The sequence below is a fragment of the Cyprinodon variegatus genome, unplaced genomic scaffold (assembly GCF_000732505.1).
Source record: "Cyprinodon variegatus isolate N-32 unplaced genomic scaffold, C_variegatus-1.0 Scaffold37, whole genome shotgun sequence".
In the NCBI taxonomy this organism is placed as follows: Eukaryota; Metazoa; Chordata; class Actinopteri; order Cyprinodontiformes; family Cyprinodontidae; genus Cyprinodon; species Cyprinodon variegatus.
In genome coordinates, this window is record NW_015150490.1 from 202,339 (window position 1) to 230,044 (window position 27,706).

The following is a 27,706-nucleotide window of genomic DNA, read 5'->3' on the forward strand; positions in this document are numbered from 1 at the left end:
GGGTTACTCTGTCAGCTAAATGTATATTTTATAGTCTCTATATTCCAGTAAACGATTAATCAATTACTAAATTAGTTGACGATTATTTCAATGATATGTTAGATTAATCCCATTAATTTATTTCAGCCCTACGACTTTGTTCCCTTGAAGTTCATGGACCTGACAGTGCTGTTTGCTGCTATTTTTAGGTAAGGTTTCTTTGTTACCTGCAGGCCCTTGCAGCAAAGAAAATGTGTGTGATGGAGATTGAAATTACTTCTGCATGTAGAGACATGATATCCTAGCATCCCTAAAGAGCTGATATCAGTTCAATACAGAAGGAAAATAAGATATTACAAAGGGGACAGCAAAACATTTGATCTGGTTTAGGAACCTTTTGCCTCCTCACCTCTGTAGTTGATGATTTCAGTACCCAGGACAGCGGTCATCTCAAGCACAGTGATGAAGGCCTTATCCATGGAGGTTAGGGGGAAAGGAGACATGCGGTGCCTGCGGGCCACCTTTGTGATATCCACCGCACTGTGACCTATGGAGATAAAGTTTATAGACAATGATGACATAAAAAGTAGGCAGAATTGAGATATGAGATTCTTCCCCATGTGTTTGTACCACACCCCCATTAAAAGCAGCAAATTATATCTTTGAGAAATTCAGCCGATCTAATTAAGGTGGTTAGCTGAGCAAACGGTTGTTTTTTTGTGGAGAGCCTTAACAATGTTTAGGTAATATTGCTGCTGCCATTAAAGACAAATATGAGAAAACCAGAATTCATTAACAATAGATCAACCTAATTCCTCATTTGATAGAAAAAAGTAACTTGAAAATTACTTTGATTTTTATAAACTTAAAGGACTTCAGTAGCTATGCACCTATACAGCTAAATCATCCATACAGTATAATATTAATAGTAAAGCATATCTTAGAGCAAACAGCTCGTTGAAGCATAGGTAAACTTTCCATGTAAAACTTCCACTCACCTCTACTATTTTTAATAGACTGATTACACAACTCACTGATTTCACTACTTATATATTCTGGTGGTAAAGTATAGAATAGTTTAGTATAGAAAACAGTGTTTTATGACATTTTCTACCCGAATTTTATTCATTGAAATGAAATGTTTTAAAATAAGCCGCCAATCTCCTCTGCAGGAAAAATCAACCAGTCTCCAAAATCAGACTCACCACCAAGAGCTTTTAAACCACAGGGTTAGTTATCGGTTTGTGAGATCTCAAATTTATGCCATAAGGCTCCTCCTCCTCATCCACATTTGGCGAATAATAATATAACTATTTAGTTTATGATCTCACTTTCAACTGTAGTGGGTGGTTACTGTTTAAGTAATGATTAGCCACTGTGGTAGCATTGATCCTCAAGTTCTGGATTCTTTTGCCTCTGTTCATGGCTGTCTTGAGCTGACTGTTCTTTCTTGCATGCTTTATTTTTAATGTCATTGCTCCAGACGTGAAGATTATAATCATCATCATCATCAGATGCATATAGACATTTTCTACTTTTAGCATTATTGTTAAATAGTAAAGGCAGTTATACCAGATGATTATCAAATATTTAAACAATATAACATAAAAATACTAGTTTGAAAATAATATTGCTGTGGTAAATTAGAAATTAAAAACATTAAATTTAAACTGAATTTGGACAGAAAAGTAACAATTGAATAGAACGCATTGACATGACTAAAGGTGTTCCTTCAAAGGCTTATCCTTTTAAGCATTTTTAGTCTTTATTTAAAGACCTGGAACGGCATTCAGAAATTGACAGAACTCTGTTGGGATTCTTTCCAAGGAGAAGAGGAATAAATGCCAAAGGCATGACCGCTCAAGATCTCTCAGAGGCAAACGTTCCCTTAAAATGACTGTATTTCTCTCTGTCAAAAACAACTGTTTTCTGTTATCAACTTGCAGCTTTAGCAGTTTGCTCAGGTTTCAAAAGATATATATTTTTTAACTAAAATACACAATTTTGTAAAAAGAAATAACAGTTTTCACCATAACATAGGAAGATTGGATTAAGATTTATTTTCTGTATCCAAGCAAGAACACAATTTGCATGAGCAGAGATTGGCAAGACATACTGACATGTTTATTTTCACAAGCTTTAGAGCACAGCTGGATGATTCAGGTGCTCGATAACAGCTGCTATGATCTAATAATATCTTTCTAATAATTCCAAAGGTAAAAAGGAGCAACGCTATGTGTAGCTAATGGGTAATCTGCTTTTTTTCCTCGTGTCTTTATCTCTTCCTACCTCTCTCACCCCCTCTGCTTCTCTGCCTCCCGGCAAAGAATAGCCACCACACTTTGATTTCCCATGACCTAATTTTTGTCTCTTTAAACATACTCTTATGCCTCTGCTGCATATTCTTAAAGCTTAACATGAAGCTTAACAACTGCTGGCACACAGATGCAATAGAATAAGACAGCAGCCACATGCAAGAAAAAATATGTTCTTGGGAGTACAGACAGCAGAAGACATGAGTTAAAACTCACTTGATCTTAGGATATTTTCTTTACTGCTGCATCGTGACTGCACCTGTAGATGGATACGGACAAAGGGAAAAAGGAGAGGAAAGAAGGAAAACAAAGAATGGCATTTTTTGTAATAAAGTCATTCAGAGAAATAAAACAACAAGCTGCTCTTTTAAAACGGTCGAGATGACAAGCTGGTCATACAACATTCAGAAGCACTAGCAAAAGCTTTGTCACACAACAATGTGGTTTTTTTTTGTTCCTCTTAGAGGAGATGTCTGCATCTCCTGCTTTACGTTTTTAACATTTAAATTATAGCACAGCGATAAATGTGCTGTCATACTATCATTAAAGTGAGCAAAAGACTGTACGGACAAATGTAACAAAACAGAGTGTGACAATAATAACATCACAAAAAAACAAAATCAAACAATAAAAGATGTTGGAACTGTGCTTGACTGAGTTTGACATTAGATGCAGTGAAAATGCAGTGCTGAGTATCGATCGGCTGTTCAGATGCGGCGCTGGATGGAAAGATTCTTCTGGGAATCTTGGATGCTGAGTGAGAGCTTCTCATAACTCTACGGTGAAGCAGGAGGAGAGCAGAGTTTATTCAAAATTAGCTGAGATTCCCAAAAATGGGAGACGTTCAAAAACTGAAATGTTGTTTCTGTAGCAAATATGATACAAATTTAACGACATTATTCTAATGTATTTCCTCTGTTAATTGGCTACTTGGTGTTTTGTTGATAAATGCACAATCATTTAATTTCCTTTAGCTGAATTAGTTGTCCATCTGCTAGCTCACAAAGCACTTTTTAAATACTGCTTAAAAGGCATAATCATTTGTTTGTGAGATAAATGCTCTTTAGTATGACTGGTGTGATCAGTGTGAAGGATTTAGTGACAACTAGTGGAAAGGTGACAGATAGTAGCTAAATAAGATGATTTTACATCATTTATGGATGCCAATCTAAGTTCCATTTTTGTTATGTTACATTTAATAGCTGAAAAAGTTTTTTTTATAATTTAACAGATGATCATTATAGCTAAATAGAAAAGGACACGTAAGCTTTTTTTTTTATTTTTTAGAATCTATAACATACCAGACTGCATTGTTTCTGGTTTAGCACAGTTAGGATCAGGAAGGGTCTTTGTGTTTGCCCAATCCCAGAATATGAGGAAGAACACAAATCTTTAGCGTCCATCAAAGTCAGAAATATCCACTTTGACAGATAATATTCTGTTCTCATGATACAATCTATTTGTGAAATGCACAAATAGATTACAGTGCAGGTCCCCTTCTAACAAAAAACCCCGACAACACGATGCTACCAGGCTTTTTCCTGCAATTTTTCACAGCGTTAATTTATGGTAATCTGCTGACCATGAATATGATTTAGTGTCAAACAGTAAGGCGAAAAAAACATGCATTCTATGAAATACAGATTCTGGATGCATCAGGTAAAAAAGTAAAAAAATAACTCATGTCTGCTGAATGCACAGGGGATCATGTGCTAGTTAGAAGCGGTTTGAATAATTTTGATTGGAAGACAGTTGAAAATAAGCCCTGATGAGTGATTTACTTTATCACATGTGTTGTAATAATGTAATGTCCTGTGACAATTTAACCGCACCCTGATTGCATGAAATAAAAAGGCGTGAAAGGGAACCTACAGTGGTAGTAGAGCTTTAGGTCTTTCTCTTTATAGGTCAAGAGATTATAATAAACCAATCAGTACTGCACTGGTAAGTTAATGCAATGCATTTATTATAATGGTGCACTGGTAAAGATTCTAAAATATTATTATAAAAACAATTTACTGATAAACTTTAAACCTTATCAATGCTCCCTGCTTTTAAAATAATGTGCGATTACAACAATTTGTGGTGCAATTCCTGCAGCATTACTGTTAAAATATGATACTTGGTAGATGTAAGCAACATTTTTGATATTGGTAAATTCCTGCAGAACAGCAGTAAAAAATGAAATGCAGTTTATGATAAGATTATTGAACACAATTAAGAAAACATTAAGCAACTTGATTTTTATTATGTTTGTTGTTAATACAGTGCAACAAATCTCTACATGCAGAATGCTTTCTTATGCTTTTGGGAAGCTCAGCCATAAGGGAAAAAGCTATAAAGGAAGAGCAATGGTTAGGTAGTCTTAATTAAGCTACAGCATTAATATTTTTTTTTTGTAAATTTTTTATATATATGAATAAATACAGGTTAAAGTTAAAGAATAAATCTTGTTTTACTTATAGCGGCAAACTCAAAAATTCTGTCTAGTTGGCTCAACCTGGCTGGTTGAAGTCATTATCATTTTTGCCCTAACGTGCCCTTCACTCACTCTAAGATGTCTCTAGTCCTCCCTTCCATCTCAATGCGACTTTTAGTCGTTTAAAAAGCAAGCTGGGTGTTGGTGGCGTGTGATGTAAGGAGAACCGAAACACCCATGGTAAAGGTGAGGGTCTCTCTCTAATCACCTACCCACCCCTTGCTGTCTCCTCCCTTCGCTTGTGGCCTAGGCTAAAACTGCAACACCAGTGGGAACCAAACAGCCAAGGTGAGGAGGATGAGAATAGGTGATTTAGAGGGATGGAGAGTGAAAAAGACAAGAAAGCTGAGTTGATAGGCAAGAAAGATGTGGAACGATGGCGATCAGCATGATGTGATCCCACAGCCCAGAAAAAAAGAGAAAAAAAGACAGACTTCAATAACGTACAGAGCCTGAGACACAGCAGAGAAGGAGAGAAAAAAAAAAAAACTAAACAAAGACAGTAAAGACCAATAAAGCGGTCTCAATGGCAACTACTTTACAGACATCCAGCACATCAGACAAAACTACTAAAGCAGATCACGTTAACCGGAGAGACAGAACCAGAGATAGCCAAGAGAGAGAAAGAGAAAAAGATAAACTACAGAAGACAGAAAGGGTAAGAATCCCGACAGAGTGAGCAAAGGAATAACGAGACAAAGAGTGAACGAAGGACACGCCGAAAAACAAGAAACAGACTAGAAAGAAAGTGAGAAAGTAGAATGATAGCCAGAGAAACAGCTAGGCAAGCCAGGGAAAAGGGGTGGGGGTGGGGGGTAGGTTTGGTTGGGGGTAAAGGTAAAGAGCAGGGCAAATGACTTGCACGCTCCTGTGAGGAGGGTGAGGGAAGGGCAAGGGAGGAAAGAGAAGGGGAGGGGGCGGGATAGTTACTCGAGAGCTGAAGGTCCTCCTGCGATCATCTTTAAGCCCCTCCAACCTACACTGGAGCTATAGTGGAGATAAAGCATTGAATCAAAGGCATCAGTGCATCTGTCTCAGCAACCACAACAGCACAGTCTGACATGGCAAACAGACGTACGGGAGGAACAAACACACAGACGGGTGTCCACCATGACAAGCAACCCTGGCAGGAGCAGCAATGAGACGGCTTAATAAGAGACATTAAGGTAAAAAAAACAAAACAAAACAAAAAAACCCCAACTGATTGGAGTCTTTTATGAGGCCTCATTAAAGAATCTCCTATGGCAATCAATAAAAGCTTACAGAATTTAGACTTTAATAACTCAGCATCCAAGATATAATTATTCCCGTTGGCTTCATTCAAGCATGAAAAGCTGCTAAGGTAGTCTCCAAGTGCTTTTTTGTCAAAATAAGTTCTGCAGTAAATCTTTGTTCTGTGGGAGATTTTTCTTCCTTGAAGGTCCATTAAGTCATGTAAAAAGAATGCCATCAAGATAAGTAAAGCTGTACTCAGCAATAAGTTAACCGTTAATATAACTACATCACTGTAGAAACTGCTAATTGTACTAAGAGGGACTTTAAAACTGCATTATGAATGTAGAAAAACCCTTAAGATTTCTGCTCTTTTCTTGGTTTACATGATACTTTTCTTATTTTTCAGTATTTTTTTTTTTAGAATTTTTGAATATAGTAAGGCTTTTCCTTGTTCCAGATTTCAGTTTACAGTAACTTATTCTGCCTCTTAATTGATAAAACCAAGGCTAAATAAAGGGCCAATTATATTTTAAAAAAAATTAGATATATTTTATGGATGTTGGAAGTTAAACATTAGGGGTACTAGGTTGATCTGACACAAGTTTTCTGCTTTATAAAGAGGGAGTCAGTCCTAAAGTATGCCAGTTCCTTGTTAGAACATGCATAAAACAGCCAGATATTGTTTACATGAGAGGTAATCTGCTGCCACAATTATGAGATGCAAAATTTGCTCAGAAGACACGGCAGTGTACTAGGCAGCAATTTTCATCACAGGGAATGGCCACACATTCACCTTGAGTTTCAAATATTGTGATGAAAATAATGGGTCACATGAACTCTCACTGTGATAACCTATATTTAATGTTACTGCTTAGTTATTTGTAAATAGTATGCAAATGTTCTCTTGTTTTCTTTTTTTTTATCAATCTCTATTTTAGAAACATAACAGAGATATCTCCCAAATGACTCTGAACATTTCCAGACTTTGTATCCAGTATTTTGGATACAATTGAAAATTGAAGGATGCATTTTTAACACATAGTGAATGAAAAAGCGAGACCCACTAATCTTTAATGTTTATTACTTTCAGCATCGTATATGGACACGTATTGTACTCACTTTTTTTTCTTTTATGAATCCGAGTATTGTTCAGGCAAAAATGGCAGATACCATCAAATTTACATGAAGTCCGACTGGATAAAATATCAGTGCTTCAGATACCAGTTTCTTTTTTGTTCTATGATCTGATTGTGCGATTAAAAAGCAAATGAAACCTTTCTAACAAGCAGACTTACATAGAGATTTTGTATATTACTGGCATCCCTGGTAAAAATATGAATAATCTTTTCTGACTAATAAATATAGCAAGTTCTGCAGTTATATATATAAAAAATGATCTGTGGAGATTTTTTTTATCGTTATTTACTATTTTCATCATGGTTTGTGCAGGAAACATAGACTTTCGCCCTCATGTTATTATCAGAATACTGAAATGTACAACTCTTCAGCTTACGGTATTTTAGCAAATTTGCTATATTCCTGATGCCTGTTCTCTTACTTGTCAGGACATGTTTGGTTTAAACATGTTTTATATTATCTTTCCTATTTTAAAGAAATGCTATAAGAAAGCAGCTTCTTTGATTTATATTTATGTCCCAGGGATGCTAACAGTTCCTGCCTTAATTACCCCTCCCCCACACACAGTTATAACACATAGTCAAGCCTATTCTACAAAAACTGTGCTTTAAAATCATATTACTAATCAGAAACACTGTGAACTTGAATAAAATGCATTTCTATAATGTCAGATTCTACTTTTAAAATCAGAAACCAAGATCAACTTCAAATTCACCCTTTATATAGGCATTTTTTCCTAAAAGTGCTTACACTGCGCTTTACACATGGAGAAACCTATTCCTTACTGACTAGACATGTAAATAATGCAACATAAAACTTATTTATGCGCCAACTAACAGCTAGCCTTTCTATCTTGTGCTTGTGCCAATTGCAAAATCTTTTATCATGGAAACTAAAAATACTGTGAGATTACACAACTGAATGAAAAACATTATTATCCTTTAGTAAAATTTAATTACACCAATTTAAGATTACTATAAAATGTCTCTTTTTTCATTATTCAAACAGAGTTTGATGATTACATTTTAAGTTCTTTTTAGGCTTAAAACCCTTGGGATATTTTCATGAGGGTAGATATGTGTCATTATTATTCAATTAAAAAAAGGTTGCTTCAATCAAAAATATATATTTTTTATTAGAAACAGCTTCACTTCAATGAAAAAGAAAACTTTTACATTAAAGAAAAAAAGTATTTGAATGCAAAAATATAGTTGAGACACAAAAAAATACATTTGAACACTGCTTTCCTTTGATTGAAAATGTTTTCTTTAATAAAAGTAATTTTCTTTGTTTAAAGCAACTTTTTTAATTGAACTAACATTGTTTTGGGCAGTTAGATTTTAGCCACAACTGCCTAGTTGTTATTAAATGAAATAATAGAAAGACAACAGACCCCCCCCCCCAATTGAAATCAAGAATTAAGAGTTAAGGCTGCTAAAAACAACTACAGCTAGACACAAATTTCACTTGCAGACATTTCCATGTACAAACAGAATACAACAATCTAAAAGCAGTGAACACAGAGAGTCTTACGAAAATACTGATGAAAATACTGATTAAAATTATCAATCGCATAAGAATCTCCCTACCCTGTCTCTTTGAACACATCAGAACAATTTTGGACAATTTCCGATCCAGGATCACATAAACCATAAACTAATGGACATACATGTGTCTTGCAGAATATAACTATAATCTTCATAGCAAACTTCAAAATTACGAGCTTAGTATGGGGAAAAAAACAACAGCAAATGAACAAAACCATTTCAATGGAAAAAGTAGCATCAGTGAGCCATGGACAGAGACAGTTTGAAAATGGAAATGAGTGCATGTGAGAGATACGAATAGATGTGTGGGGAAGTGAGGAGAATACGAGGAATGCAGAATATTTTGATAGTTGAAGGCCTGTCAAACATTTTTATAATTATGTCTAATCTATTTATAGCTGAAATTCCCCCTTTGTTAGTGAGAGACCACCATATGAGGATGTTGAAGTATGAGTATGAAGGATGCTGGAAAATGATGGAAAATACTCAAATTCATATCAGCAAAATATTTTTTAGGAGGCTAAAAAAAAAAGTTCTCCACATGTATTTGTTTGTTTGTGCACCTGAAGAACAGAGTCACACAAACTCAACCCTTTATATGCTAATCCTTTACCCTCATTCCTGACCTTTCATATATTCATATGCTGTTATTTTTGAATTGAACTGAAATAACTCAGGGCAATGCGCTAAAAATAGAGATGTGTCAGGAAGATCCATGTGGCAGGGAGAACTTGGCGACAATAATCACAGACACAGAGCAGCGGGCGCAGCCATGCTCACAAGACACAAAGCCCAGGTGCTAGTGAGCTACAGTACAGCCAGGGGTGGGGGTGTCAATATGCTCAATAATCAGCTGGCGATGGAGGCTCTTAGTGAAATGATGGGATGCAACTGCAGTGGTGCTGAGATCAGCACAAAACAGAGAAGCTGTGAGAGAAACTAAGCATATCATGTTTTTATATTCACTGTGAAGACAAAGAGGAACGATTGTTTTAGTTGGCTTTAGTTGCCTCTGCCCCTTAGTATCAATGTGAGGGCAAATTACAAAATAGGGCCATTGAATTAGATAAGGATAGAGAGGGGCAAAATGACGCAATGTCACTGCAAAAAGGCTCTTGCGTACGAGAAAGGAGAAATGAGAATACATGTAGAAGTAATACTTCGTACCTTCCACATCACTTCTCTGTTAATTTACCAGATCTTACAATGCACTTAATAAGCTGTTTCCCAAACACAGATTTCTTATCTTTGCACTTTATCTGTCACACTTAAACCTTCAGATAATTTAAGTAATGTCAACATCCATCAAAGAAAAAATATTTTTGATCTAAGCTAGGAAGGGGAACCAAATCTATCCCATCCAATTGGGCCCTATGTTGAAAGTAAATAACCTCTAAACCTACTTGTCACTTTAAGGTTGTCTCCCAACACAGACTTTGATTGGACCATAACAAACAAGTGTCGGGAAGATAATATACCCCAATTGTGGAGCTATACTTTTTGAACACAATATTACAATATTCTAACAGCCATATCAAAACATGAAGACTTGTAATAGATTTGAATATGTCAGTTAAAGGTCTTGGAGCTAATCTTCCAATGAAGTAAGGGTGCCAAAATCCACTGCGTCTTAACCCCATAAGCAGTTAGAAGGTGGTGAAAGCTTCTGATGAGAATGTCTGAGCCGACAGTGTTGAGGGATGAGCTGAAGCTATTTAGCCTACGTCCCTACATATTCAGGATCATGTAGGGTGAAGTGTATTCTCAGTTGACTATGCCAATGTCCAACGTGTTCATTCATTTGGCCAACTGCAGGGGTCCATCAGGAGGGGATATTTTGTCCTTTAGTTGGTAAGCCATCAGTTGCTTCCAGCTTAGAGTTGGACGTCAGCAAAACCAAGGAGATGGTGATCTCATTTTCCAGCAGTAGAAGGCATCTTGTTGCTGTAAACAATGGAATTCTCCAGTGGAGATTGTTCAGAATATTATATACTATTTTGAGTTGGTTTTCTCCTTCTCCATATGCTGTTGATGTCACTGTGTCATCTACAGAATAGAAACTGCCTTCATCATACTGTAAACCTATTTTCCAAGATTACTGATCTTCATGCTCGCCACCTGGGCATTGTGTACGAACAGCAATCTGGCTCCACTGGATGGCAATTTTGAAATGATCGAACTCATCCTTTGTTTCCAGCTTTTCAGAACTCACCATCTGGCCACAAGCTCCATTTCCTAGATTGCAAGACCTAGAGAGGGAAAAGCTAAATTTTTCCCCAATGCTATTTGCATATTGAACTTTAAGGGGTTTAAATAACTCATTTATAATGAGTATCTTTCAAGTGTTTCCATGTAAATCACCATAATGTAGCACATCTATCTGTCAACAGGTCTATGTGAGATCCATGGCAGATCTGTTGTGTTCTCTTTTCCTAAGGGATAAAAAAAAAAAGAAAATTGATTCTGTTCAATTAAATGAGTTGAACAAAAGATTTAAAGACCAGATTTCAGCACAACAAGTATGAATGTCCTTTTAAAAAAATCGTTGAGCTTATCTGATTTTCTGGTTACTCCAGGAAGGGTTTCTGAGAAGAGTAGGGTTGCTGGTGCAGGAAGAGCTTTTGTGTTGGAGTGAGAGGTGGAAGAGTTGGAAAGAGTGTGTATGGCTGCTTTCAAAATCTGCAGGAAAAGCCGTTATGGTCGTCTGCCAGGGTTCGGCTCCGGATAGGGAGATGATCTCCTTTAGTTGGTTTTAAAGTAATCCCATCAGACTTCAGTGAAGCGTGGCTATATAAACAGAAGTAAAGGTTAAGCGCTCAGCAAACCCATAGAGTTACATGTGAGAGGAAAGTCCGAGAGCTGAGAATCTCTTTCTAAGATCAAGATGGGAGAAGGATGGAGAAAACAGGTGTTTGCTGCCAAAAGACACAATGAAGATACTACAAGGGACTCCGCTTTCACATACACAAACAGTAATCATACCAAAGGTATGTATTTTAAGTCATACTGTATTTCTGAATAAGGAAGTATCGTTACAGTTGATGAAACTAACACATTAACCTATGCTTTCAGATCCTTTTGAGGGACCAAACTACCATGTCGCTCCTCGATGGGTTTACAATGTCTCAACAGTCTGGATGTTGTTTGTGGTTGTTTCATCTGTCTTTACCAATGGCCTGGTTTTAGTAGCTACAGCAAAGTTCAAGAAACTCCGTCATCCTCTCAACTGGATCTTAGTCAACCTTGCCGTTGCTGATCTTGGTGAGACGGTTTTTGCCAGTACCGTCAGTGTGTGCAACCAGTTTTTTGGCTATTTCATTTTGGGACATCCAATGTGTGTCTTTGAAGGTTACGTTGTCTCAGTTTGTGGTATTACTGCACTTTGGTCCCTGACTATCATCTCTTGGGAGCGATGGGTTGTTGTATGCAAACCTTTTGGAAATGTCAAGTTTGATGCTAACTGGGCCGCAGGCGGAATTGTATTCTCCTGGGTCTGGTCCGTGGTGTGGTGTGCCCCTCCCCTCTTTGGATGGAGCAGGTTTTGGCCTTATGGACTGAAAACCTCCTGTGGACCTGATGTTTTCAGCGGTAGTAAAGACCCTGGAGTCAAGTCCTACATGATTGTCCTGATGATTACCTGCTGCATTATTCCTCTGGCTGTCATAGTCTTGTGCTACCTTGCTGTGTGGTTGACCATCCGTGATATTGCTAGGCAGCAGAAGGAATGTGAGTCAACCCAGAATGCTCAGAAGGAAGTCTCCAGGATGGTTGTTGTCATGATCTTGGCTTTTTGTATCTGCTGGGGACCTTACGCCTTTTTTGCCTGCTTTGCTGCAGCCAACCCCGGATATGCCTTTCATCCTTTGCTTGCTGCCTTGCCTTCATACTTTGCAAAGAGTGCCACCATCTACAACCCCATTATCTATGTCTTCATGAACCGACAGTTTCGCAGATGCATCATGAAGCTGTTTGGCAGAGTAGTAGAGGATGATTCTGAAGTGTCCACATCGCAGACAGAGGTCTCCTCTGTGGCTCCTGCATAACACTTCATGATCTGTTTTGTCACCAAATCTTTTTAACTCTATTAATCATTTGTTTTATTACAAAACCTATATGTCGCAAACAAAATGGAGAACAGTAAAGCTCTTTTATTTGAATGCATGGATGATGTGTTTTAAAAAAATCTGTGTTAGATATAGGTTAGATGTAACAAGATCCACACTTTAAAAAATATTTCACTTCTCAGTCTGTAAATAGTGCTTAAAATTTTATGGATGAGCTGTCAATGCACTTTTGGAGTAATTCTGGTAGATCAGCTACTCCTGGGAAAAGTTATTGCTGCCTTACATGTTCCCCATATGTGAATTATTACTCTCAGTGTTGTTCCTAAAGTTTTAGAAACGGCTTTGTGACTATTTTGATGATACCTTTCGAATGATGTTGTAGACTTTGTTGCTTAAATGATCTTGATTTTTCTCAAAGTAGGGTTGTGGTGTTTTAGAACCTCTATTGGCTAATTTATTTTCTCATATAGTTTTTATATAAGTGATACATAAATCATGTGGTTGTACTGTAAGAGGTTCCATTTGGTTCCATTTAAATAATAACTAAATAAGTTTAAGGAAACAAATATTTAAGTGTGACAATAAAGTGAAAACTAAAAAATCTTATGGTGAATTATTGTTTCTAAAGCAATGAATATCTTGTATATTAAACACAAACGTACTCCCAGCTGAGAAAAAAAAAAAAAAACAGCATCAAGCAATATTTACACCTAACAAGACGGAAGATGGATGAAAAAGAATGAATGCTGATGCAGATCTGCAGAAAGAGGCAATGATTCATAGGAAGGTTTTTATCCTTAAAAGGTGGTGGCACACATGTCAACTTTGCTATTAAGTAATATCCAACTTAGATGTTGCCATGTGTATGACCACACTATCTAGTCATTTCTTATTGAATTGCTAGTCTTCTCAATTGAGTTAATATGAGAGCAAGTTTCGGATGTCTAAATTTTTATAACCAATCTTGGTATTTGAACCTGACAATGATTGAAAACGTGCCAAACAATTACATTATAAAACAATCCAGTGATCCAAATATGATCAAATTTAATTTCACATGATTTGCAATAAGTACACTTATATATATATACAAATATTTGCTAATTATATCGTCTGTGCACATTTTGCCTTGTTACAACCACAATTTAAAAAGGATTGAATTTAGATTATATCTGATTACATCAAATATTTATTACATTTATAATCAATCATCACAAAATGCATAATTGTGAAGGGTAAGCAAACTGACCTGTAGTTTTAACTGTTTTTTATTTTTAAATCTGAAAAATGTGGAGTACATTTGTATTTAGCACCCTTTGTTAGTCCTAAATAAAATTCAGTGACACTTAATTTTCACCTAATTAGGAAATATAAACCATCCCTGTTAAGGTTAGTATATTAAAGATACAGATGATCTTTCAAGAAACAACTGGAAAAGTAGTTCAAGAATTATAAAAGACTTGGTGTAGATCCATTTTCCATTACAGTGCTGATGCTAAACATACAAGCAGAGCTACAAAGGAATTGTTAAGGTAAATCTACACGCATTAGAATGGCCTTATTCAAAGCCTCCTTCTAAATCCAATTAAGAATCTTTGGCAAGACTTAAAAATTGCTGTTTAGTGTTTAGATCCAACACATAAAAATCCCATTAAAAATACTAACATTTGTGGTTGCAACATACCAAAATGATTGGGGTATGTATACTTTTGCAAGTCACCGTAGACTTATTTTACAGATATTTGGTGATTTTCTTTGCATGCGAATAGAAAACGATTGAAACATGCCAAACTGAACTGCAGGCCAATGGGATTAAAAAGCGATTTTCCATTAGCTACTGCCTCTCTGCCTGTGTGATTGGCAATGCATGTTACTTGTGTTAGGTGGTAGGTTCGCTGTGGGAAGCCAATGGTCTGCATGCCAGTAAAAACCACGTTGCTAGAAGGTTAGCGGGTTTACCTGGTCCAAGGTAGAGTACCTTGACTTGAGCGTGATGACCTCATCCAGGTGAGCCCTGAATTCTCTCCGTGAGGCCTGGGGGAAGCCACAGGATAGTCACTCATCTTCATACCACACACACACCGCCATACTAGAAAAGGCATGCATACCCACTCGGACAGAAGATACAAGTCAATGATGCATTTAAAGAAATCCAAACATTTCCACCCACAGTCTGGACATTTTGCTTATAGACTAAAACAACAGACAGAATAGCCACCACATAAATTCTTCAGCCAGACCGAAGAAAAGTTAAAGCAAAATAAACTGTCATACATCTCACAGTAACCACCAAAAAACCAATCGGACTCAAAGATTAATGTAGACCTGCAGCAATTCATTGGATTTCAAAGCAGCTCTAGCAAAGATCTGCAAGTATGATCACATGTCTTAAAGAGTGTGGGATAAAATAGGCAGCAGTCATTAAAATAATCCTACCAAAGACCTCTTTTTTGCAGAAATACAGTCATTAAGATATACTAGCTTCCCTGATGTCTTAGGTTAACAATAGCAGACAGGAAACCTCATGGTTGCCTTGATTTTTTTAAGGCTTGGCAGTTGGAATATGTTACAGAATAAATTAACATGACAATTGTTGTTTATTATGCCAACCATAAATACACATGTTGTATACTTAATTAAAATATCCCATTTAGCTGCACAGGTTCTTTTATTTAAGTAATAAAGCACTTTTTTGTGATGCCGTAAATTTTCCCATACTTTACAGTTTCCTTTTTTCCGATTTTTGCCTTTGTATAAATGCACCTTCTTTCAATGGTCTGTCTTCTAATACGACATTTCTCATAGAGGGACACTAAAGAATTTTTCTGTCCTACATTACACTACACTACACTACACTACAATATACTATTAAGTTCTAGTCTTGCTTAGTTCTGTCTAATCTACCTAGCTGAAATCAATCCTTTTTTAATCTATATTTATATTATATACTGACTGTATGACTGGTCTATGTTGTAAGTTTCTTGGATTCAGTTGAATAAAAGGTTTTACAGAACTAGATTTTATCTAACTGGGTGTCAGTTGAACTTCTTTCTCTTGTAAACTCCATTAAAATGAACAGCTTAAAATAACCTGAATGAATACATTTATTTTTAAAAATATGTTTTTGATGTTAATACATGTATATCAGGGTAACCACACCAGAGGCAAGCAAGAATATATATTATTTATGCATGTCTACGGGATTCTGTTGTGTTCCTGTTTGACAGGTATTATGTTTTGTTTCTTTCCCACAGCTTAGAATTTACAGAGGAGAGTACATAACTAAATTGCGAGGAACAATTTATTGTGATTTGTTAAAAATGCATGATTTTATTACATTTTCAAGGCCTCCTAAGTCAGATTTTTTTGCTTGGTGCTTGAATGATAGTGCACATTAGGTGGCTGTGTAATTTGTAAAAAATATTGCTTTGGTCACAATTCTGAGGTTCACCCTATACAGGGTGGATTTCGGGTAAAACATACAACTTCAGCTATATCTAAAAGCAAGGAATAGGTACACAGGTCTTATTTTAGAGTATAATTTCCATACCCATACTGACTTAAAATTGCACTTAGAAGATCTAAAATATCCCATAATCTCTAAATTATATCTTAGCAAGTTGCAGATAAATCTCATGCTTTTAGCAGCCATCATCGATAATAAAGCAGGCCAACATTAAGCTTTTAAAATTGCCCTGGTGGATAGATTGGTTAAATATCCAGAATGATCCAAGAAGCTTAAATTTCAAACACTAAAACACTAAATACCCAAATACCCTAATGACCTAAATGTTTTCCATCTAATTTACATGAAATCTTTCAACCAAAACTCTTAATGGAATGCATGTAAAGAAGATGGGTGAATACACATGTGGTGGAAAAAGAATATCAAATTTATCTTTATACAGGATTAAATTGCAAATTTCTCATTGACATTTATTTAATGAACTAGAGATTTAGATTAAAAACATGCCCTTCCTATTCTACTACTTTAAACTGAGCTAAGGACTTTATTATAAACAGCATCAGTTTAGACCTATTGCACTATAACCAAGGTAACCAGCAAACATCAGAGCTGTAGTGTGTAAAGTACTGTATGTGGAACAGAGAAAGAGAAATGCACACTGTGCGAGCAATATAACTTTCATTCAAAAACACAAGGCAAGCATCTTTCAACTTCCATTCAGAGATTGAAAGACCAGTTAAAGCAAACGTGATGATCTAAAGGAGTCATTTGGTTGGTTTGGAGAGAATGGAGACAAGGCATCAGTTAGAGACAGAATTTTCACTAGAAGACAGACAGTTTGTTCCAAGACAAAAATCAAAACTTAGAAGGCAACAACAAGGTGACAACAAAAAATGCACACAAACACAGGGATTGCTGAAAAGAAAATAAAACACTTCGAAACAGCAGGCAGGACCAAACAAACACACACCAAAAGATGACAGGAGAACAGAGGGCAGGCATGCAAAGCAGGAATTCAAGGATGCTGTAGAAAAATGGAGGCGCAATGACTGATGCCACGGTTACGCTGCATCCCAACGCATGCAGGAGTACCTCAGCAATGCTTAGGGTGGATGAACAGGAGGGAAGCCGCGCCTGGTGCCGCGAGAGAAAAAGGAAGGAAGAAGAGAAGAGGTTTAACATAGCCAAAAGCTGGGCTGAGGAGGGGACAGAGGCACACAGAGACTGACAGGGCAGGCAGACAGCGCCCTCTGTAGTTCAGGATATCTGGTTGACAGGTCTCTGTGTGACTGTTGTAGATGGGCCTGGGCAGCCAAGGGTAAGACGAACATGGCAGGACAGGACATGAAAACACAAAAAAGGTAAGGACAGCAGGTAGGAGTCCTACTGGGATTCATTCTCCCCCAGAACAACCCGAGCAGAAGATAATCATACAGTACAAACATTTTCTTTTGTTTTTTTATGCTTGAATTTAAGCATAAACAGAACAGTGCTTCTGCTTCATAAATATATGTGAAATAAATTATGCAAACACTATTGTTACATCCTTTCGAGCTTTACTGGAAAATGATAAGTTCAATTTAATTGACGGACAGATCATATATTGAGCTTATATTATGCTTTTCATCTTTTTTACTGAAAATCCATTACTGAGTTAAAGACAGCTGCTTTTCTGCCTTTACATCATGTTCTAGTTTGTAAAAACATCAAAACAAGACAAGCATAGATACACTGCTGTCTGCCCTAGGAGATGCTGTTGGTCTTAAAACCCTTCAGCTATCAAGTTGGAACTGTTCTAACTAGGGCATGTGGTTAGAGGCATTATGCATTTCAAAGAAAATAATTACAAACAACAAAACCGGCATGGATTACAGGGCCCTAAAAACATCTATATATCTACAGGTTTTTTATGAGATTAAACAATATAAACTGCTCGGTTTTCAAAATTTCATTGCAATAACAGATTTTAGCATTAACCCTGAAGCCCCTGTCAGACCTTGACGATATAGTCAGCCCGTGCTTGATGTATGAAAAATCTGGCAAAAACACTGGCATATGTTGGATAAGTTATGGGTACATTTTGTATAAGTTATGAGCACGCTGAAACACAGTGGCACAAGTCGACATACGGGAGTACGTCGAAAGATTTTGAGCATGCTCAAAATTTCCCGACGTATGCCAGCGTTGCTCATACGTGGGGCATAAGTCACAGGTAAGTTATCTGATCGTTGACATACGTTATGTTTAAGTTACTTATAAGTCGTGGTGTCCAGCTTATCCAAAACCTATGAGTACCTTGTGCATAACTTATGCGTAACTTATCAAGAACTTATCTCCAGTGCATATTAACGTATCTGACGTGTTCCAGACGACAGCTGAACGCGTTTCTAACTTACAGCTACTGTATAATGGTGTACTGACAGCGTTTTGGTGTAAAAGGGGGTTTACCGGAGGAAACCTTCAGTTCTCCTCCAGACTTCCCATCATACAGTAGCTTAAGCAAGAAGGTGAGTGTGATGGATCCTCCCTGTGTTCACACTCACGGCCATTACCAACAAACTTCTTAGCAGACATGACGCTGAATCTGCTGCCACCTCAAATCCTCTTTCTTTTTTCCTTTTTATTATTTAATCTCTTTCTTTCTTTCTTTTTTTTTTTTGTGGGGGCTAAACAGCAGCCAAGTTAATACCGCAATCAAATACATTTTTTTATGCAGTCCGGGCACCATCGGGTGCATTGCTGCCCCCTCAGGACACTGGCTTGGGAAATATCAAGAGCATTACATTGCTGTGTGTTATGCATAAGTTAGGCTGTCATTGGACATTAGTTCTGGACTCTGAAAAAATACATAGAAAGTTCAGCAGATGGGAGCATTGTAGAAGATTCTGGGATGTTAGGCATATGCTGGATAAATCGTTAAGGTATGACAGGGGCTTGAGCATAGCCAAAGAACTAAACTGCAGGCTAGGAAAGTACTTCCTCATCTGGAAGTTGGTTCCTGTAGGGGTCTTTTGGCATCTACCTGTAGGGGACCAAAAAAGTTTTTATGGATAGGAGGCTTGATGAGAATACACACAACAGTTTTTTTGATTTTAGAAAAAAAATAAAGACTATATTCTTTACAACTATGCCCTATTTTGCTAATCTGTCACATAAAATCCCTTTAATCTTGTGTATTCTAGCTAAAGGAGTATAAATTTAAGGTGTTCAGTATGTACCTATTCACAAAATGTTCAAGAAAAGTAGATTGAAAAAAACCTTCACAAATATATGACAATAGCTTATTGATTTCTTTTGCATGAAGCTAGCTGTCAAAAATAAACTCAGACTTTTATTTTCTAAAATAAACAAAGTCAATAGCCATAATAATGACAGTAAGACTAAAGAAAAACGGCCTTTTAAAACATTTGAAAATGAATGTATAAGTCAAGGTACTGAGAATCTATGGATAAAAAAAGAATGGACAACCCTCGCCATGAGCGCCAGCTGTCTCATTTAGCCTCATTCATCACAGCTCCCTCATGCTGCCTCCGTGTCTACATATATAGAAAAATAATGAGCTGAAATAATGAGTGAATTTTCAGTGTAACAGAGACTGAGAGCTGACACAGCTGATTTGACAGGCACATGTTCTGCTGCTCACCAGTCTCCCCTGCTGCCCACGTGGTGTGAAAGCAAGCTCAGTACATCTCCTCTGGATACTCTATCCCTTTTTTGTGCCTTTTGTTTCCTTGTTTGTCTTCCCATCTTCCGAGTCTGACTCTTCCTCCCTATTTCTCTCTCAACATCTTTCAAAGCTCTGTCGCTCTGGTTCCATCCTCCTCTGTCCTCCAGGCAAACCCTCAGAGTCAGCGGGCGTGAGTAAGTCAAGACGTATATAGTATCGCATACATGACACGCAAACTTCACACACACACACACACACACCGATGCATGATGAAAAGACAATTCCTAATTTTATATGTGTGCATATTGAATCAAAGTTGAAGAAGCCCTATGGTTGAGCACCTTACGGCGGTTGACCTAAATGGTTTTAAATATATAAGTCATGCAATTTTGTAATGTTGACTTTATTTAGTCTTTGATGTTGACTAAATAAAGTCAACATCAAAGTCATTGCATTGGATTTGTCGCTGATTTATGAAGTAATTCACGACTTTTCTTTCTATTTCTAATAAACTCTGGGGTTCTACCTGTTACCTGAACTTCCTTCCGGCTATGCTAAGAACATAGCAACAGAAAGGCGTCTAGGAGAACCTTTAGGATGAAAATTTCGACACTCTGTTCTGCTGTTTGCTTTTGCTTAGCGGTAAAGCTATTGTTAGTAAAACTAAGTCATCTACAAAAGAAAAGCAAATAATGTATGACAGAAATATTTACGTTTACAGTCCGACTGGTAAGTTGTAAATATTCAGGTTGTTAAAAGTATTGATACCCTAAAAAGTATTGATATTCAAATGCTGTATCCGAATATAAAAATAACTTGGAACGGTTGTGATAGTGAATACAAGTGTTGTTTGCATAGCTTTGCAGTCTTTAATGTTACATTTCTGGATTATTTGTACAAAAAAGAACAAAACCTAAAACAACCCTAAAATGCTAATCAACTGGACTATATTTGGATTATTTATGTATTTGCACACTTATTGCACACTATTTTACTAACAGAATCTGCGATTCTGTTGTGAAGGGATGCTCCATGTTGATTTTTTCATACTAATAAAAATATTTTTAATGCCCTTCATTATTTTGAATCTTTCATCCCCATGGTAAGAAAAATAGTATTGAGTAGCTACCATTTTAATGAATCTCAATATAGAGTTTACTTTTTAGTATCGTAACAACCCTGGCAAAGAAAAAGAAAACAGATCAGCTTCCCTTTTTTTCTAGGATTTATGTTTTACTGCATTCTTTTTGCAAAGTGTACTGCTATATGTTATATTAGCATTTAGCGTTAAATCTAATGAACCTAGTTACTAAATCACAGACGAAGCTGCATTTCTGATTCTCATGCAAATATGTAATAATCTAGAAATGTTACATTTTATTACATTTCTTGTAAAAAATAAATTGCTCATATGATTCTCACAACACTGTATAAGATAGAGTGAACAATTTTTTCAATTATCTAAAATCTGCAACTGCTTAACATTAGCCATGGTTGAGCAGAATGGGATTTGGGTTACCATTGTTCTCTTGACTAACCCCAATCTGTAAGTGATGTAAAACTAAACTCAGCCCTTCATCAAAAAAGGGAGAACTTGTCCAAAAAGGAGGATTGTAATGGATGAAGACAGATCACTGGAGCTGATAGTAAGAATAGATGTCCACTGTTTTCTGGCCAGCCATCTATCTGATTTCTAAGAAGCTGCTTCCACACGCCTTCATGCATGCTGCCCTCTTTTCCATTTACAGTAGTGCTGCAGCTTAGCTTAGTGGTGTTGTTGTTTCAAAGACAGGATGTGGAACCTCAATGGACAACGACACAGGACCAGGTTCAAAAGCTTTTTTGTTTGATTTTTTTAGCTTCAGTCTGGAGCTCTATAAGATGTTGCCTTCCTTACCCTCACTTCTCATCCTGCCATTTTATGTAATCATGTCTGCCACTTTCTAACACCGCAGAAGCACAACAACAACTTCCTCTGCTTCATGACTCTGCAGTCTAATGATACTTTTGAGTTTGAAGACAACCTTGCTCCATAACTAAGCCTGTTACCTCCTAAACACATCCATGGCCTGACAGTGTACCGACTTCAGGCTCATCAGTAGCATGCACAAATTAGATTTTAATAAATATATAGTCCATTCACACCATATATTCAGCACCATACCAATTCAACCAATAACCCTAAATCATTCACTGATTAAAAACACAAAAAGAACCCTATAAACATTCTCTCTGATATGCAGAAGGAACAACATTACTTACCATCCTTTGCCTGGAGTCCAAACAGAATGAAGCTCCTCAGCACATGCACACACAAACACACGCACAATTTTACACTCTCTGTAACTGTGAGAGAGCTTGAGGGTGAGGAAGAGTGAGAAAGAGAGCGAGGGAGAAGAAGGGAAGGTTGGACCTGGAAGGATGCATGAGAGAGCACAAGAGCAGCGAGGGAACAAAACAGTCAAAATGAGGAAGAGCGGCTGCACATGCAACGCTGTGCATGGAATCATTCACGCATGGCTGACTGAAGTCTGTGATTGTGCCTCTCTTTGTAAGGCTCTCTTTACTTCTCATCAGCATTTTAGTCAAAAAAAGATTTTTAAACACATTTCATTCATCTTTTTTTTGCTCCTTTTATAGATATATGAAATGACTTAGCTTAAGACCACGGCTGACTCTTATTTATGCAAAAGAGCCCCACACCTCCTTAAAATTTGAAATTCAGATAGAGATTGACAAAAATGCAGGAATAAAGACAAATCATGCAGCAAAGGCCTGGCTAGCTACACAGTCCTCCTTTGCAGTCTCATCACCCTTTCCCCACCTCCCACTCCCTTCCAGTCCCTTGTCTTCTCAAACTCATTAGCTCCCTTGTCCCTTTCACTCTCTTTTCACTCCCTCCCACTCTTCTCTTCCTTTAGGCCCTTGTTTTTCCTTACTCCCTCCATCATAAATTCTCCACACCTCCAGCAGGCACAGAGAGCAGAAGTCATTTTTATGAGCATTTTTACTGCACTGGAGGAGGAAAATTACAGGTATCTGAAAGCTGCATGAGTGTAGGGGACATAGATGCGCCTTATATTCAATCCGCAGTTAATACTGTCAGGTTCAAGCCATACAACAAGTCTTATCTGTTGTTTTTACAGAGCAGCAAAGTTCCTACTGCAGTGTTTACTTGTGCACTGCAGTATATAAGGGACCAATGTCACAGTTTATTCTTTGGAGACCTGTCTGCCTCAACCATGTCCTGTGCATAAAATACATCAGTATGAACATAAACCAGGTGGATGAGCTGAGGTAAATCAGTGTGCACAGGAATCTTTCCCTTTACACAAAACCATCTGCTCGACCGGAAAGGCATAGCAGAGTACCATATTTTTAGCATTAACCTTAAACTGCACATAAAAATATAAAACAAGATACAGATTTGTGTCAGAATCAATATACACTAATCTTTCTCTAATCTAACAATGAATACTTGTAATTTTGCCCTTTTACTGATTTAAGCAAACATTCTTTTTAGATTGATAACCCGGGAACAAAGCTTTAGTTTCAGTTGTGTTCATTTTGTTTTTATGTTACTTTATTTACATATAAAGTCATAGAGAGGCTAGACCAACCTTTAATTTGCTGTTTATTTTTATGTCTGGCCTGACTTAAGATAATTTATTTGGACAAATATAATTATAACAATAGAAAGAGCTCATAAAAGACCAATTGCAGAGCTTATATGAAGTAATTTCAATAGTTTTCTTAAAAAGTAATGACATAAAATCTTATTTCATTGTCTATGGCATGGTACTGTAAAAAAAATTATTTTATATTTTCTTTTCTATCTGTCTTAGTTCCATTATATACGCACGAGCTAGTACTTGATTGTATATCCAAAGTTTTTCCTCCAGAATGCATTTAACTTATTCAAATTTCATCAAAAAGGGAAGGCGCAGATTGAAATAGGAATACTCTGTCTCTCAGTCGTTGCAAATACTAAATTCCTTTCACTTTTAACTGTGAAGCTGACGTTAAAACAGTTTCCCGTTTATGGCTGGATTGAGCCTCTGCTTACCCCTAAGTTGTTTCTGAAAATTTTAAACAACTTTCTTGCAATTGATTCAGAGCAATTTAACCAGATGGTTGAAACTTGGACAATACTGGGTAAGGCATTTGAGAAGGCACAGACTAAAACCACTGGAAATTAGCCAATTTTATCTAACCCCATCTGTTCTGCCAAGAAAAGTGGTCAAGCAGGAAGGTTTCATGGCTAAAAATAGTTAGCATTTGATGTGCAGCTTGCTAAGAGACATTTTCCTAATAATAGCTTGGGTGCTTGTATGTGATGTAGTTTGAGTGGATTTAATGTCTAGATAAAATCAAATTTCTGAACCCTTTTTTTTTATAATCATTCAACTTTTATGTTGTATAATTATCTCACCATTAAAAAAAAAATACTTGTATGAGTCACAAACATGTCAAATGCCTAAAACAAATTTCCATGTCTACTGAACAAATGGCTTCTTCAATGGTTTACAAAAAGTGTAAAATCAATCCTATAGAATCTCTTTAAAGCAGTGAGACTTCGAGGCCTGTATGAAACAGAGAAGTAGAATCTCTCATTCTGGCTTTAAGATCACAGATCAGCATAGCCGACTGTGCTGACGTTGTGAGAGTGTTTTTGCTTACAGCCAAAACATAAATCATTCATCTCAATCTGTCAGATCACTTCACTCTGTCATCATTTATTTGGAAGTGATGATTCTTTCATCAGTACGCAGACTGGGCCTAAGCCAAACAGAATGAACAGTTATTTTTCATCCCTGTCACAGACAAATGTCACATGATATCCTTGTTTTAACTTCTGTCAAACTCATTTATGCATCAGTTCACTGCGCTATTCATTTTCAGCATTATGATTTCAATAATCTATTTAGATAAGGTGTCTTAAAGTGCGGTACTCTGGGTCTGGATTCCTTAAAATCCTCATATGTGGTTCTGTTCCAACACACCGGACTTACATGCTTACATGCAGCACATAATTAGGCTCTAACAAGTCCTTTATACACAATCTTTTGTTCCAGGCATGTTTAATCAAACACAAACAAATAGGATTCTGAACAATTAACCACAAGGACTAAAGTTTGAGACATAGTGAAAAAGTATCTTGTCAACACTAAGACCCCTTAAGTTAAAAACAATCTTAACTGTCTGCTTAAAATGTAACCTAAAAGGTATTTTTAAACTGACTGTTTTACTGAGTGTAACGGACAGATTGAAAAAGCCTTACATGGAAAGTGCCCAGTTGGTTGTTACCCTGAGCTGCAAGCGCACTTTGTGATAGCTGCTTTAAAAAGCTCCTGCAAAAGCTAGAAAAAGATTGATTCTCCACAGAAATTACTTTCTCACTGTTTTAGCAACTTTTTTCACTTCTAAGTTACAGTTGAGAAAAAAGGGGAATAGGATAGGGTCAGCTGCATCTGTTTGCCCTAAAGTCCTCTGAAGAGAGGATATGAATGATTTAGGACATTTTTGTGCTGGTAATTTAATCTATTTCTATTTATTTATTTTTGCTGTTATAAGGCATATTTTACAATAGTAAAGTTGATTTAAATAAGATTAAGATTTTTACATGACAACATCATTAATTAACATTATTTATTGATCTGATTGATGACAACAGGGTTCAATAATTAAGAACAATTAAACAGATAAATTTGCAGAACTAAAAGGGACAACATTAGATAAATAAAATATGAAAAGAATGAATTCACTGAATTAATTATTAATAGAATATAACAAAATATATTAATTACATGGATAAACAGGAAATTAGTAAATGAAAATATGGCATCAAATAACTACATGCATCAACGGGCCCTGACGTTTGATTGGTTGCTTTACACAGCTAGTCTTAACAACTTATAAACTACTCAAAAACAACTGTGGATATAACTTCATACAGGTTGCACCTGTCATTATTTGTGTTAATTGCACTCACCTACTTTCTGTTCATTCCTGTAGTACTTAAGTTCTGTTTTAAGATCCCTCACTGTCTGCTTTATGTTTACAGTCATTAGCCTGGTTCCTTTCTACTCCGCAAATTCTCCTTCTTATGCGCATCTTCATCTATCATCACGGGCCTGTTGATGTCCTGTTATCATGTCAGTCCTTCGCCACAACAAATCATGACAGAAAATGTTTTATTTTCCAAGACAAACCCTGGTTGAGCAACTCCAGCCTCCACATGTTCTAACAAACTTAGAACATGGTCTTGTTCTAAAAGCTTAGTTCAGAAGAGAGTCAGAATAGTTCCTGTATGGAGGAGGCTGCTAAACTACTTCCATATCGACAATCAGTGATAGCCCCGCCCACAAATTTCGACAACAGTTTGAACAATTTCATGGTGACATTTGCTACAAGAAACAACTACAATAAACACATACATTGATATAACTATCTTCATTCCTAAGTAAATGTAGTTTATATAAAATAAATAAATTGGACATTTTGTTATTTAATTGTGAATTTAATAATTAAACGGTATATTAGTTACTGATATTATAAATAAAGAAGCGGTCCAATTATTCATCATCTCATAGTACATCTATTTCAGATTTATTTATTTCAAGAATTAACGCTCCACAGATAAGATTGCAAGTAAGAATTTAATTTCTACCCCAATCTTTCTGGGATTATTTGTGAAACTAGTCCTGATACAGAACTGACAGTTTTAAATGCATTTCATAAATAATAGTAATTGAAATAAGACTCTTAAAGTCCTTAATAAAAAGATTCTAAAACAGATTCTTGTGAGTCAAAAATAATGAAGCCATCTAAATTTAGAATGGTAAAAGGTGAGCAAAGACAGATGTTTCTTTTGGAAAACAAAAACTATGAGATGTCCTTGCTGAGAATTACACAAATGGCTCAGGATGAAACCTCTGCATCACTGTTTGTAGATTCAGTAAAGAGGGAGGAGTGGATTTCCATAAACTAACTATGGCAATAGAGCCAAAATCATTAACCAAAAAATGCAATAGTGAAAGAGTGAACACCAGTAAAAGAGTTGCTGTCCTTTGCAATATTTGAGTCTGAAATGATTTGCAGAAAGGCTTAGCTTAAAGCTAAGAGTCATAAATATTTTAGTTAAAATTAGCTGCAACATCTGCCAAGCAGATGGGATGAAACGATTAGAACATAAACATCTCTTGAATTGTAAAAGGTGAAGATAAGTTTTTGAAGAACGCTGACCATTCTCCAAAAACTTCATCGAATTTAAGAAGCATATTAAAAATTCTGACAAGGTATTTAAGGGTATTCAGTAGTAGAATAGACAAACTTAAATTAAAATTGGCAAATTTAAATCACTCCCTGATTATGTAAATATTCTCAAGGAGAAAGCGGCCTTCACTAACCTTATTATCACCTTTGTACTACTCACTTTCATGTAAAACGATTAGGGACATCTATTAAAATCACCTATCCACCTAAATATATCTCTTTCTATAATTTAACAAAATATATAAATAAAATGTCTTTTATAACTGATGAAAAGAGAAGAAGAGCCTATTCCCTAATAGTAATTGTTATTCCTTGTGGTTGAAAAATCTTTCATTTAACAGTACCAGATAGAGGAAAGTTTGCCCCACCCTTGACCTCCCACAGTGAGATATTTAAGGGTTTTTATGTCACCCTACAGCATCTGAATGAGATAATTCTCCGAAACTTGACTGCAGGACCCATTTTTGTTTAATTCACAGCCAATTCTTGGTAGATTTACTTAAGTGTTTTGGATCATTGTCATGCTGCAGGGTCCAATTTGATTTTAGCCCTAAACCATCTT

The 27,706-nt window shown here is 36.4% G+C and overlaps 2 protein-coding genes across 10 annotated transcripts in view; one reads left to right on the top strand and one right to left on the bottom strand.

Moving 5' to 3' along the window:
* Positions 1–27,706, bottom strand: part of gphn (gephyrin) — a 135,305-nt gene that overhangs the window by 21,651 nt on the left and 85,948 nt on the right. For 3 of the 9 annotated variants that reach the window (XM_015369295.1, XM_015369289.1, XM_015369281.1), the window contains 2 exons: positions 2,511–2,553; positions 389–526 (listed from right to left, as the gene is read on the bottom strand). In XM_015369295.1, the coding sequence (XP_015224781.1) occupies positions 389–526; positions 2,511–2,553 (181 nt within the window). Of the gene's footprint in view, positions 1–388; positions 527–2,510; positions 2,554–5,703; positions 5,761–14,695; positions 14,771–17,294; positions 17,337–27,706 lie in introns of all 9 variants that reach the window. The other 6 variants (XM_015369252.1, XM_015369246.1, XM_015369259.1 and 3 more) reach the window with 5 other exon arrangements.
* On the top strand, positions 8,371–14,754 carry LOC107081087 (red-sensitive opsin-like). The gene is made up of 2 exons (XM_015369304.1): positions 8,371–11,659; positions 11,745–14,754. The coding sequence occupies exons 1-2, from the start codon at positions 11,557–11,559 to the stop codon at positions 12,713–12,715; spliced, it is 1,074 nt and encodes a 357-aa protein (XP_015224790.1). The 5' UTR covers positions 8,371–11,556; the 3' UTR covers positions 12,716–14,754.